General features: G+C 43.0%; 2 protein-coding genes across 2 annotated transcripts; both read left to right on the top strand.

The window, feature by feature from the left end:
* The first annotated feature begins 4,415 nt into the window (after positions 1-4,415).
* On the top strand, positions 4,416-7,376 carry LOC101780741 (nuclear speckle splicing regulatory protein 1). The gene is made up of 4 exons (XM_004975627.4): positions 4,416-4,720; positions 4,843-4,965; positions 5,717-5,935; positions 6,632-7,376. The coding sequence occupies exons 1-4, from the start codon at positions 4,556-4,558 to the stop codon at positions 7,061-7,063; spliced, it is 939 nt and encodes a 312-aa protein (XP_004975684.1). The 5' UTR covers positions 4,416-4,555; the 3' UTR covers positions 7,064-7,376.
* Positions 7,377-8,295: 919 nt separating this feature from the next.
* LOC101780342 (protein TIC 40, chloroplastic) lies at positions 8,296-13,904 on the top strand. The gene is made up of 14 exons (XM_004975626.3): positions 8,296-8,703; positions 9,215-9,329; positions 9,413-9,470; positions 9,560-9,577; positions 10,047-10,311; positions 10,593-10,711; positions 10,795-10,858; positions 11,004-11,082; positions 11,855-11,895; positions 11,991-12,036; positions 12,423-12,520; positions 13,085-13,188; positions 13,262-13,309; positions 13,438-13,904. The coding sequence occupies exons 1-14, from the start codon at positions 8,511-8,513 to the stop codon at positions 13,489-13,491; spliced, it is 1,302 nt and encodes a 433-aa protein (XP_004975683.1). The 5' UTR covers positions 8,296-8,510; the 3' UTR covers positions 13,492-13,904.
* Positions 13,905-14,302: the final 398 nt, after the last annotated feature.

The raw sequence follows: 14,302 nt of genomic DNA, 5'->3' as shown, positions 1-14,302 counted from the left end.
ACTACCTTGAACTAGCAAGAAAGTTTAGAACCCCTTAAATAAATTTTGTGTTTACTTAACCCCTTTGATTTGTTAAACCAGCTTACTATTCACCTTTGGTCCATATTCAATCCTGATTTTGTGTTTACTTAACCCCTTTGATTTGTTAAACCAGCTTACTATTCACCTTTGGCCCATATTCAATCCTGGTTTTGCTGACTGGGATGACATGCGAACTATCCAACATGGCAGCATGAAATAAGGCCCACAAATCCCTCCTAATCTGCCCAGGTGCCCCTCCCCCCCCCCCCCCCTCTCTCTCTCATTGATCCCTCGAGTTCGTCTTGAGTGTCTTCGCCGCCCTCTTCCCGTTCCTTGCGAATCAATACGAGTGATGATCGGAGGACAGACGAGTTGATCGGTAATGATGAAATCGAGTCTATTCCTCTTCCTTTAGGACGGATCGAAACTAGAAGAATCATTTAGTTTATAAGGCTAGGGTTTTAGCGTCTAGAACCTGCTGGGATTTAATCTTGGAGCAATTGGGTGACTTCATTCGTTCAAATGGGATTTGGATGAGTACTTGTAGTCGTCTTCACCATTAGCTATGTATTGTAGGTTCAAATTTTGAAAATTGTTGCCAATATGTTGTTGGTTTGATGGGGTTCTAACAGATGGAGGATGTTGGTATCACTTGAAAGTCGGTGTTTAAGTTGATCATAATGTCGTTAATACAAGCACTTGTACTCCCTGATGCTAGTAGTGTTGAATTTTTTTAAAAAAGTTATGCCTTTTTCTATGAATCTATGGAATATACACTGTTCTGATATAGGATTGTTATGTGTTCAATGCTGTTAGGAAAATGGACCCGCGAGACTTTATTCGGTTAGATTCCACTTTGGGGGATGGTTTAATTTTGATGTCAACTTATTGAACCATGTCAACGGTAGAGTAGAGTTATCACACGTAGAGAGGGACAAAGTGTCATTGCCAGAACTTAGGAGGTTTTTGTTAGCTCATGTTGCACTAACTGATGAAGATAATGTTGATTTTTATTGGTTATTCCCTAGAGATGATCTAAGCAATGGATTGAGGAGGCTTAGTGATGACAAAACTTGCTTCTATATGTTTGATTGCATAACAGATGGTGTAGTTGATGAAATTTATGTAGAGATATATATGTATGATAGAGGGGATCAAGGAGGTGTTCAGTTTATTAATGAAGGTGGTGTTTAGGTTGGTGATCAAGGAGGTGAGCTTGGTGATCAAGAAGGTGAGGTGCCTTCTAAAGATGATAAAGAATACGTTCAAGATGAAGAGGATACATCTGATGAAGAAGAAGATTATGTTTTAGGAGATGAGGACACATCAGAGGATGATGAAGAAGCAATTGAGTTCAGGACCAATGCTAGGGACCAAAGGTGAAATCCAGTAAGCACTGATGAAGATCATGGATTTTCTAACCTTGAAATCCAGGAAATTGCAGAAGAAGCACATGCTTTAGAAGATGATGGGGAACCCATAATGCTGGATAGTAGTGAAGAATGCAGTTATGAAGATGATGATGAGGGTGAAGTAATAAGAAGGAAGAGCATATTTTCGAGATATGACAGTGAAACTATAATTCCAATGTTTTCATTTGGGATGATTTTTAGTGGAAGAATGCAGTTCAAGGAGGCCTTAATCAAATATGGACTAACTACTAGGAGGCACATCACATTTCCAAAGGACGAGGCTACTAGGATTAGAGCCAAGTGTTCATGGAAGGGCTGCCCTTGTTCATTTTTGCCTCCAAACACAATGACAAGTTTAAGGTGAAGACCTTCCATAATGTACATATTTGCCCTCAAAGAAAGGATAATAGGTTAGTCACAGGCCCAAGCATAGCTGAAAAATACGAGCACATCATCAAGGCAAATCCATCTTGGAAGCTTCAAAATATTAAGGGGACCGCGCTACTTGAGATGGGTGTAGATGTGTCACTCTCCAAGATCAAGAGAGCAAAGGGTATTGTTATGAGAAAGATCTATGAGTCATGCAAAGGTGAGTATGCCAAGCTCTTTGAGTACCAGGCTAAAATTCTTAGGAGCAATCCAGGGAGCACATGTGTAATATGCTTGGACCCTGACTACGATTTCCAAGTATTCCAAAGGATCTACGTGTGCTTTGATGCTTGTAAAAAGGGCTTCCTTGCTGGGTGCAAGAGAGTGGTTGGAGTAGATGGCTTTTTTTTTTAAGGGTTCTTGCAATGGTGAGCTAATTTGTGCTCTTGGTAGAGATGCAAACAACTAGATATATCCAATTGTCTGGGCAGTAGTGGAAAAAGAAACCGAGGATTCATGGACTTGATTCAATATTGGATTGAATTGTGATAGTGTTGACAATAATATATGTGAAAGTTTCGATAATTGAAGAGTAGATGTTAGGGCTCATCCTATCATTTCCATGCTCGAGGGTATAAGGACAAAGGTGTGTGTGAGGATTCAACAAAACAAAACTAAGGCAGGTAGATGGTCATCTACGATCCGTCCAAATATACTGAAGAAGCTCAATAAGTACATTGACTTGTCACAACAATTTTTAGCAATTTGGAATGGCAAAGATGGCTTTGAGGTCAAACAAAAGGATAATAGGTATTCAGTTGACATAGAGAAGAGGACATGCTCTTATACGTACCGACAGTTGTCAAGTATACCTTGTGCTTGTACCATCACAGCTTTATTTTTGAGTTCAAAGCCTGCTGAGGACTACATAGCAGATTGCTATTCAGTTGTGGAATATAATAAGATCTATAATTATTGCATGATGCCCATGAACGGAATGGATTAGTTGCCAAAAGACCTAAGCCACAAAACTCCAGCCTACGTGGAAATGCCGGGCAGACCTAGGAAGGAAAGGAGGAGGGAACTTGGTGAGGATAAAAAGGCCACAAAGGTCAGTAGGATAGGAACCAAAATTAAATGTAGCAAGTGTAAAAGGGAAGGTCACAACACTAGGAGCTGTGGTCGTAATATATATGTTCGACATTCATTTTCCAGTTTGCAACCAATCTGAAAGCATGGAGAACACTACTTCTGTACGTGTATATCTGTCCTCAGAACTTGAAGTTTGCTATTCCTTTTCCTATACTGAAATCCCAGATTGATGTGCCAAATCGAATTGTCATGAACAGGCTGACAGAATTACAATAATCATATTCAAAAATAAACCAATGAGAATGTTTGGTACAATAGCAGGCTTAAATCAACAGAGAAATTTACAACTCAAGTAAAAAAGTCCCAACATTGTAGTTTGCTACTCTGAATCTTGCTTCTGAACTTGCCGCAGCTGCCCCTTCTCCATCCAAAATGTTTAGTAACGTGGCCGCTCTCCCTCCTGTGATGGTACATGCATTCAAACACATGTCGCCATTCATTGATATTGCAGCCGCCCATGGATGAGCTGAAGCCATGGCCGGGCCCCTCGCCGGCGGCCACCATTGTCACCAGACCTTGATAGCAAAAGTAAAGACCCAGGCGACAAGACTGAGCGCAGCACAACACCCGAATGTAGTGGATGCGATAGGGAGCGAAGATGACGTGCTGCACTTAGCGTTGCTAGACGACGACATCAGACACAGCGGCGCAGTGGATGGCGGCGACATGCTCGGCACCGAGGAAGGTGCTCAGTATCATGAGGAGAAAGAGAAAAGAGGAACGAGGGCACCTGGCCGGGCTGAATTCGAGGGGTTATATGCTCCTCATTTCTTTTGCCACGTTGGATAGTCCGCGTGTCATCCCAGTTAGTAAAACCTACATCCCAGTCAGCAAAACCAGAATCGAATATGGGCCAAAGGTGAATAGTAAGCTGGTTTAAGAAATTGTTAAGTAAACATAAAGTTTGTTTAAGGGTTATCTAAACTTTCTTCATAGTTCAGGGTAGTGATTTGGACTTTTTCCTCAAAACAAATTGGAACACGGATGATAAAATCTGATCATCCTCGTTTTGGCCATAGCGCCGAAGTCTTTGTGTAGGTACTCTACGTATAAACACAGTATTAGTTTTGTTTGAGGTTTTAATTCATTCACATTGTGAGACCATCCATGAAAAATACTCGGTGCAAACTAACTACTTGTGTAATCCTAAACGGCGAGTTGATTTTGGTCTTCAAATTAGATATGGCATTTATGTGTACCATTTTCTATTTTTTAAAATATTACAAAACTTCTATATTTAGTATTTTGAGGGTTTTCACGGCACCACCATGTCGGTAGTTTGCACCGTATATTTTCTCGTAAATCAAAGCCCAATTTGTAAATAAAAATGTCTTTTGAAAAGGAAAATTGAAGCCGGCTACAGGCTACACCAAGCCACCGAATTAGACAGCTCGCCGTGCCGACTCCCCGCGCGGTCCGTCACCCGTGCAGGAAAACGTAAAAAAGCCGCTGCACCGTGTTCTTCTCCCTTTCGCCTTCTGGACTCTGGTGCTCTCCTTCCTCTGGTGTGACCGCGTGAGGCCGACGCGCGACACCGACCCCTAGGGTTTGCGCCGTCTCGTCGCCGATCGAACCGGCAGCTCGCCGCCGTCGACGCCGCGATGCAGAGGTACGGGCTGCAGCTGCGCACGAAGCCGGCGGCGTCCTCGTCGTCGCGCGCGCCGCCGCCGCCGGCGCGGCCCCTGGCGGCCTTCGCCGACGACGATGACGACGATGTTGAGGCCGAGATCCTCCGCCAGGCCGCCAAAAAGCGCGCCCTCCAGAAGGTAACCCGCTTCGATCACCACCCCGCGCGTACGCTCCCCCCAACGTTTGTGTGCCGGGCCACGAGATGATGGATTTTCCCCCCGTCCCTCCTCTCCGGGGCGTTGGTGTTTCGGAAGTGCAGGTGGAGGAGCAGAAGAAGAAGGCCATAGAGGAGGATCCATCGGTGTACGCGTACGACGAGGTGTACGACGACATGAAGGAGAAGGAAGCCCGCCCCAAGATGCAGGCTAAGGTCGTCCGCGAGGTAATTCGTCCGGTCCTGCCTCCGTCAATTGTTTATTTGCGCCGTAGTGTTTCGTTATTGCGATGCTTGAAAGAGTATAGTTTGATATTTTTGGCGAAGAATACTAGTTGCTAGCATAGTTCTGCGCCCTGTTTCTTAGTGTTTGATTCCTGGAATCGAAATTTTACATTTGAAGTGGAGCTTATGGTGTTTTCCTTTCTTGTTGGGAGGAAAATGGAGCATGGGAGATTGTTGTTGTTTGGCAGAGATTCACCTTGGTGCTTAGCGCATCTTGATTTATAAGAGGAATTTTTGTGGATGAATCGAGTGCTAAACAGGGATTTAGCTGAATGAAAATCTCCTATTTATGAAGATCTAAAGAATTATTTTCCATTATTTTTCTTTGGCAAAAGTAATTGTTTGCTTCTGCTGACTGTTTAATCGGTCCAGTATTTGAAAATTAGCATGTAGCTTAGATAACCGGTTTTCGAATTCTGCACAAGCTTTAGCAATGAGAAAGATATTCCTTCATGTAGCTACTCAATCTTGCATGCTATATTGGTCGCAGCTGATTTGTTCTACACGATACAGATATGTTATGTACCTGTATTTTAGTGGAAGCTTTCCAAAGAGGAGCTTTGTTCTGCATTTCTTATGCTACGATGATATTTTTCATGTACTCTCTGATCTGAGCCACTAGCTCTGAGTTTTATTATTGTTTGATACCTTGGTATTTTGATTTTTTAAAAACAATTCCTCTCCTTTTGTACAGTCAAAATACATTGCACAACTTAAGGAAAAAGCAGAGCAACGTAAACGAGAACAGGATATAATATATGAGAGGAAGCTTCAGAAAGAGAGGAGCAAGGAGGACCACCTTTTTGGGGACAAGGATAAGTTTGTAACATCTGCCTACAGAAAGAAACTTGAGGAACAGCAAAAGTGGCTTGAGGAAGAGAGAATGCGGCAACTTCGAGAAGAAAGGGAAGATGTAAGTTTTCATTTGTTTGCTGTTGCATTTCACGTCTTTTATACCTACATTGCTATCTTTGTGAGTTCCTATTTTTATTACTTGTTTCTATTGTTTCCAAGTTGCATGTTTGCTTCTACCCTTTATTTCAATACGATACGGTATGGGTATCGTTTACTTACTACCGATGATACCCTGCTCATGAGGCAGGCTAGTTCACTTTGCTGAATTACACGTCTATGTTGGATGGTTGCTTCATTCCTGTTGAGCCTTGTGCTCGATGATAAATCATCATCAAGTATTTAGTTTGAATTCTGCTGTTATTACATGTTCTATGTGCTTGACTTGGTGGCATCAGACTAGGAGAATAAAGGGATCCTGATGCCTATGAATCCAGATGCTATAGCGTATAGCTACATGAACCTGGCCTTTTATACTGCCCTTTTAGTTTTATCCCTTACTTCAGGACTATCTTCATTTGTAGCTGATAAGTTAATTTTGTTTCTGCAAAATATGATCTGCTAACTGTAAACGTCCCCAAGGCTAAATTTTGTCATGGGTGTGGCATTCCTTTCCTATTCACAGTATTAATGACATAAATGCTGGTTTTGTCTCATGCTCATCTGCAAATTAGATTGCCTATCTAAAGGAGCTTGTATTGTTATTTTGCTGCCATATTGTCTCTCAGCTAATGTTTTATTCACCTATCTCTTCTAGGTAACTAAAAAGAAGGACCTGAGTGATTTTTACTTCGGACTTGAGAAGAATGTTGCTTTCGGTGCACGGACGCATGGCAATGCAAAAGCTGCTGACCCTCAAAAGTCAGACAATAAACCAGAGGATACTAAATCTAACAGTGTTGATGCTGAAGTCTCCGAACCTTCTCCAAAGCGTAGAAGAGAATCCAGTGTTGGACCAGAGAGGGCTAAGAGTGTGGAAGAACCCTCAGGAAGTCAACCGAAGGATTCAACAGCTGCTGCATCTACTGAGAAAACTGGCGCTGATGCTCCTTCGAATGCTTCTCAGACCCCACAGAACATTCAGCCAGCAAAGGTTACTGATGATCACTACAAAAGAAGTGATGATGCACTTGCTGCTGCGAGAGCACGAGCTCTGGCCCGGAAGAAAGCGAAAGAGCAGCAATTGTGAAGTACAAGGCAGAAAAGTTTGCGGATCTTTTACTCCTTTAGGGATAATGTCAAATTTTATTTGATAGGGTTGTGTAAAAGATTGCCAACTGATAGCTGCCTTGCACATTGAAAAACATTTTTGAGTGTATGTTGCACATGTATCTTGTAAAAAAACCCTCGACTTTGATCAGCACGCACTATGAGAGTAAAATGTCAGTGTTTTGTGAAAAAAAAATCAGGACTCAGGAGGGAAGAGTAAATTTACTTCTCTGAACATTCTTTCTGTAAACTAACCTGTTGGTAGTAAACAAAGGTTCTATGCAGTTGTGTTATTTCGCTGTACCATTGCAATTTTACCTAAAAAATGCTGGACCATTAAGTGATATCTGCAACTGCAATGTTGACTGATGTTCCTTTCTGAACTTTGGAGTCGTAATGCCAATCTCGTCCGCATCTCCGGCTCCGGCTCATGAATTCTATTCGATACATCTATATCTGCCTTGAAGACGTGTCTTGTCAGGCGGTCGCAGACGAAGAGCGTGTGTATATTTCCATGACTTAACAACTTTGTGAAATTTGTCAAAGCTTTCTGTAATTAAATCGAACGCCACAAGGTGACAACCAGAGCATTTCTTAGTTAGGATAATGTGTCACAGAAAGACCATGGTTTCTTTACTGTATGAAGGATGACAAACTCTAGAGGATACAAGATGAGGATCATGCGTTTAGAAAGATTTCTTAAAAGTGTGGTATTTTGACCGGAAACCGGGGGTGGGGGGTGGGGGTTGTTAAAAGGAAAAAGGAAGGAAAAGAAGGATATATACAAGAGGAATTACAAGGATGAAGTCCCAAACAGCGTTGTCCCAGAGGTGGTAACTTGCTTTAGTTTCAACCATCAGATTTGCGTTGAAAAGTACCATTACAACTTTGGTAAATTCCGCACAATTAGTAACTTCGTAGCTGTACAATTAGTGACTTATATCGTTGCTAAAAAAAATGATATTCGTTTGCGAGAGAGGGGGTACGTCATACGTGTACCTCCCAGGCTCCCAGGCTGATTAGCATGGCTGTCTATGCTCTGGGACGGATAGACGTTGCTGTCTGATGATAATGACGAGTCTTACGCTTGGGTAGTGCAGCCGTGCAGGTACAATACAGCCACTCCTACTGTCCTACTGTGCTGGCTGTTGCCGGCTTGCCGTCCCGCGGGGCCGCACTGCAGTTAAACCATCCCCGCGGGCCCCACTCCCCAGCGAGAGCCGAGAGGCGAGGGGCTTTGGTTTCGGCGTCCATCGTCATCCGAATCACCCTCTCCTGTGTCCTCTCCCTCTCCCTCACCGCGCGAGTACACAACGAGAGCCTCGCCGCCACGGCGCCACGCAAGCGATAAACCCTAGCGCGAGCGAGCGAGGGAGGGAGACAGAGAGACCTCAGCGCCCCCACGCAGCGCGGCGCGGCCCGGCGGCATGGAGAGCCTCGTCCTCGCCTCCTCCTGCTCCGCGTCCCCACGCCTCCCCGTCCTCTCCGCCGCCGCCCGCTTCCGCGGGCTCCCCGGCGCCGCGCCGCCGACCGCGGCCTCCACCGGCGGCGCCGCGCGGGGAGGGGCGAGGAGGCCCAGGCTCCTCGTCGCGGCGGCGGCTCCTCGCGGATCCAGGAACGGTGAGGGGCTCTCTCTCCTGATGCTTTTACCTTCCCTGATTGCGCGCTGCCCAGTTTCTGTCCTGCGAGAGAGGCGAGATGATGACTAGGGTTGACCGGTTGAGCAGTGGGAGCTTGGGATTTGAATTGCTTCAAGCGCCGAGGGCTGTAGACTGTAGTTTCTGTCAGATTGTTCCCTTTTGTTCATCTATCTATGCCGGCCTAATCGTTGCCTGCTCATCACTTTTGGAACTGAGTGTGTTGTCCTATTGGAGCTCGAGGCTGCTCTGTGCATCCTCGGTCTAATTTTCCTCAACTCACATCTGAATTCTTAGCTCACAAGACTACAAGTAGTAGCTGAGGACCAAGTACGGAATGGTCAGCTTATCCGTTTGCATTTTTAGTGAAGTAGCTGATGAGTAGAGTAGAGGATGTTTCGTCAGCTTGGGTTGCTCCCATTTCTGTCCATATAATTGAGTAGTACCTACTTTATTATCATGATAACTTTAAATAAAATCCTTTGTTACGTCAGCTTTCGAGGGATTGAGAGCAAAAGGCTTTGCAAGCGTGTCGTCTTCGACCAGCAATGAGAATACGTCTACTGGAACCGGTACCCTGCCTCCCATGCCTCCCCCGTCATCATACATGTGAGTTTTTCCTCTTGTTTTTCTCTGTGTATGCCACTGTTAACTTTACCCTTGTATGATAACTTGACATATAATCTCTGCAGTGGTTCTCCTGTCTTCTGGATTGGAGTTGGTGTAGCATTGTCTGTGGCGTTTACCACGGTATGAATCCCATTGCCTTTAATGCTATACCGTGCAGTTATGTATACCATTCACTTGTAACTTAAATACTTGGTGGTTTGATGTATCAGGTCTCTTCCATGGTAAAGGTGAGCTCTTGGCTATTATCTTTTTTCTATGTCGTCAAACGGTATGTATCCCCATTAATTGCATGGTTACTCCTAAAAATCACCCTTTGGGACATGAATCAGGTCTTTCTGTTAGCCTTTTTGTACTACGCTTGCTTAGTCTTCCAGTTTATATGTAATGCATCAGTTCATTTCCGAGTTTTATTATTTAGAAGTTTGAAGCATAGTATGTAGTCCTATGAAGGTGGGATTGTGTTGTAGTTTGACGGGAAGCTTAGTTTGTGCATCCTATAATCTTCAACTTTCATGCTTATCACTACTGCACCAATTGCCTATCAAATTTGTGCATACTTCACCCCACTTCATATATTTCTAGGTTTGGCCCTCTCAGTCATTTTTTGTTACCTTTTACTGTTTCCGTTGCCTCTTTGAATATGACTGTATGTGATTGGCTTACCCATTATTTCACTTGTTGCTAAATCTGTTGCAGAAATATGCCATGCAGCAAGCATTTAAGTCAATGATGTCCCAGTCACCATCAAACTCATTTGGCTCCAACTCCCCTTTCCCATTTGCCATGCCGCCACAGGCAGCTCCCACTGCACCAAGCAGTTATCCTTATCCATACTCAGTACCAAAGAAAGATACCTACCCACAGGCTGCAACTGTTGATGTCTCGGCTACTGAAGTTGAAGCTGCTGGAACATCAAAAGAGGCGGATGTGGCTGAAACACCGAAACCTTCAAAGAAATTTGGTATGGGTTTTATGTTTGTAGTTTTTCTTTCCTCTAATTATCCTCGAATGGAAGGTTGGGCGTCTGTGTTCCAGTAGCATGTTCAACTTATATGTTACCATTGTTGTGCATTTATTGTATTTTTCTATGATTGTATTTCTTGCTCCTCTACTAGTACGATACTAGGAAATGAAAACACACCACCCATTGGTGATACTGCTGCTTATCTTAATATTGAACTTCGTTTTCATTATATATTTGATATCTGTCTCATTCTGACTACCATCAGTAAATGCATGCAGCATTTGTCGATGTTTCTCCTGAAGAGTTGCAGCAAAAGAACCTCCAATCTTCACTGGAGACCGTAGATGTAAAAAGTGATAGTACAGATAGTGAAAGTAAGGAGGATACTGAGCGAGAAGTAAGTTATGCTACAAGGCTGGTTAATAAGCTTCCTGCAAAATCTGCGATATTTTATTTGATGCCTTTCTGTAATTATCAAAGGTTCCCACAAATGGAGAGGCTTTTAAGCCAAATGAAGGTGCTGCTCGTGGACCAACTGAATCTAGTGAGCAATTGAACTTCTTTTGTTATGCATATTGAGGATGTCTATTCGTATCTCTTATCTTTCTCAAAATGATATTGTAGTGTTCCTTTTATCCACTATTTCCTGGTTGATGCGAATAGATTTTTCTCAACTGATTTTGTTCTAGGCAACTCAGGACCTATGCTATCTGTTGAGACAATCGAGAAAATGATGGAAGATCCAGCTGTGCAGAAGATGGTGTATCCGTAAGTTTGACACATACAGAACCTCACTATTTTTGCATCTATTTTAAAACAGTAACACTTCCCAACAATTGGTTTATTTTGTTGTAAATTGTAATAGTTTAGTGATATTGGTGGTCATCAATTAATTGCTCCATACCAAATACCCCATACCCTGCCCCCCTTGATATATCCACAATGTTGTTTTTACACAATATCCCTGTGAAATAGGAGAATGGCTCATCAGAAAGCACCTAAGAAACCAGCTTGGCTGAAGCATGTTCCTATGACTCTGTTTGAATGTCAGGCTGTTAGCATTTTGGGTGCTGGTGATACTCCATACTCCTATCTGTACAGATCTGTGTTTGTTTGCTGAATGATGAGAATAATTAAAGATTAATAGTAGCAAAATAATACCTTTGGTTTAGTAGCAATAACTTAATCCTGAATTTTCTATTTTTAGATGGTTCATGCTCTAAAGTTAGTTCTGCTTGGGAGGAACTCCATGGCTTCTTGCTTGTCATGTGTTTGGGATGAGGGAACCCCAATTAATGAATAGTAACAGATAGGACTACTTATAGCAACTTATCAGTTCTCCAATTCTTGCTTATTATATGTTGGGACTGAGGTGGTGTCTCTTGTGGGAAGGCATCCCATGTAATGGAAAACCTGCAGAGTCAATTTTAGTAAATCTGAAGTTACTAATTCTTGTATCGGAAAATTAAGAATATCAAGAACTCCTTTTTATCCTCCAAGTAGACTGAAAAAGTTTTGCCGGTTTCTTCACATGTTGCAGCTACTTGCCCGAAGAGATGAGGAACCCAGATTCGTTCAAGTGTATGCTCCTGATCACTTATTTAGATAATTAATGTCACATATTCACAGTTTATTTTCCAATACAAATAGTGATGTGTGGAAATCTTATTTTCCAGGGATGCTGCAGAATCCAATGTACCGCCAACAACTACAGGATATGCTGTAATACATCTATTGCATTTTTGTATATTACATTGTTTAAGTTTGAGTACTTGGAATTAAGATGAATCATGGCAGGAAGTAGTTTGATTATATAAAAGCCATTTATACAAACCATATTAATCTTCAATGGTAGGATGTCACGGCATGATAGAAACGATTAAAGATTATGCAAGCTAATGCCAACTGATGAGCCCAGCACTTCACCCAGACTCATGGACCTACTGGTTATCAACTTATGCCCACTGGCCACTAATGCACTTGAGCACTTGAGCTAACAAACACCCATATCTGAATGTTCAACTTGTTAACAGAAGTCTTCTCCGGCTTTATTACAGTGTAAAAATCTTCCCTGGCTTTATTATACTGATGTTATTACCTATTAACAGAAATAACATGGGTTCGTCTCCTGATCAATGGGATAACCGCATGGTTGATCACCTGAAGAACTTTGACCTTAGCAGTCCAGAAGTGCGACAGCAGTTTGGTGAGTAAATTAAACGCTTTCTGTGTAACTTGGGTCTTGTTTGGAATGCTTGATTGCATGGATTCTGCAAAATTCCCCCCTGATCTATGCAATGCTTTTGTGCCTACCTGATTCATTGTTCTTCTAATCAAATGAAGATTTCAATTAATATGGTAATTATTGTCATTATTTGCTGCAAATATGTTCCTCTGACTCTGATGTGTGCCTGCCAGAAGCTGACAAAGTTTATTGGCTGAAGTGATGCCATATTGAGAATATTGTGTTGTTTTAATTATTTTAGCTTGCCCATGTCACTTTCTTATGCTAAAGCGTAGGATCACTTGCACATGCTTCTAGTGTGTTTTTATTATGCTTCGAAGGCAATGTTAAAATTGTTTTAAGTTAAGAATCTGCGCTTCTCTGGTATTGAATTTTTATTGTTCATCAGAAACCGATTGTTTGGGACCGAAAGGCTTTGATGTGCTGATCGGAAACTGATTGTTGCAAATTTATTCCATTAGTTACCCATTAAAGTGGTAGCTTAAATGAGATATGAACTCCTAAACTATTGAATTGCTTGTACAGCGCAAGTTGGCATGACTCCGGAGGAAGTAGTATCGAAAATAATGGCAAACCCAGAAGTCGCTGTTGCATTCCAAAATCCAAAAATCCAGACAGCCATCATGGATGTAAGATCTGTAGAAATTCTTCCTTGCTGCTTTAGTCATTTGAGTGTTCTGACATTGTGCCATCTTGATGCAGTGCTCGCAGAACCCTCTTAACATTGTGAAATACCAAAATGACAAAGAGGTATGTTTTGATCCTATTGATTGTCTGTCTCACTTTTTTTTTGAAAAAAAAAGGAGAAAAGACTCAGTTTATGAACATAGATGGAGTGACAGTCTGCTTCACCTTGTAACCTGATTGTTTCCTGACAGGTCATGGATGTTTTCATGAAGATATCACAGATCTTCCCTCAAATTAACGGCTAGTGGATCTTCATTGCGAGATTGCAGTTTTGATTTTTAGGGCCCACCGTCTCGTGTCCAAAGGGCTGCTGTAGCATCTGTCTAAGAGAAAGGAACAGCTGTTGGGTGATGATGCTCCAGGTATACCCTCCCTGTGCCAAGCTTTTGGAGTTGCCAATGTACATCGTGTCCTTCATCTAGCGCCTTTTGGTGTAGCTACGAGCCTATGACCCCTACTTCATAAAGTCAGGCTAGTCAACGTAACAGGGTCAAAAATTTCTATTTACATCGTTTCGTGCTGACGTTGCATTGCACGGTTTATCGTAGGATGTGAAAGACGCAGGTTCGTATGACCACATTTTTGATACTATGTTATTATCATGTGTAGTATGTTATTAGAGATATACTATGGCGATGCAAGTAATCTTGTTCCGACATTTCCTGGCTATTTGATCGGGCTGAAATGTGTCTCCTATCCAATACGGCCGCGCTGGGAAGCCAGTTTATCACCTTATCCCTTTTTTTTTTATGCCTCGGATTAGCTCGATGGGTGTCCGGCGAGAGGCCATCCATCCTGACCATCCACGCCCAGGAGAGCACATCTCTGGCGGCGTACTAGTGCCCTCCGTGGCCCGGACAGGCGACCAGGAAGCCGACTAGGTCCTTGCCCACCGGAGCCGCACCGCACCGAGCAGCAGTCCACGCGGTTACCACCGGCGCGGATGGACACGACAAGCACGTCTGTTCGCCGGCGCGGATGCGTCAGCGCGGTTGACATCCACGACCGGGATCCCGCGCTGATCCGCCGGATGCCGGCGTGCGCTGCCGCTTCGGA

Source organism: Setaria italica, chromosome VII (genome assembly GCF_000263155.2).
Source record: "Setaria italica strain Yugu1 chromosome VII, Setaria_italica_v2.0, whole genome shotgun sequence".
NCBI classification, from domain to species: domain Eukaryota; kingdom Viridiplantae; phylum Streptophyta; class Magnoliopsida; order Poales; family Poaceae; genus Setaria; species Setaria italica.
The sequence above is the reverse complement of the archived record's forward strand: the minus strand, read 5'-3'. Positions and strand labels throughout refer to the sequence as shown.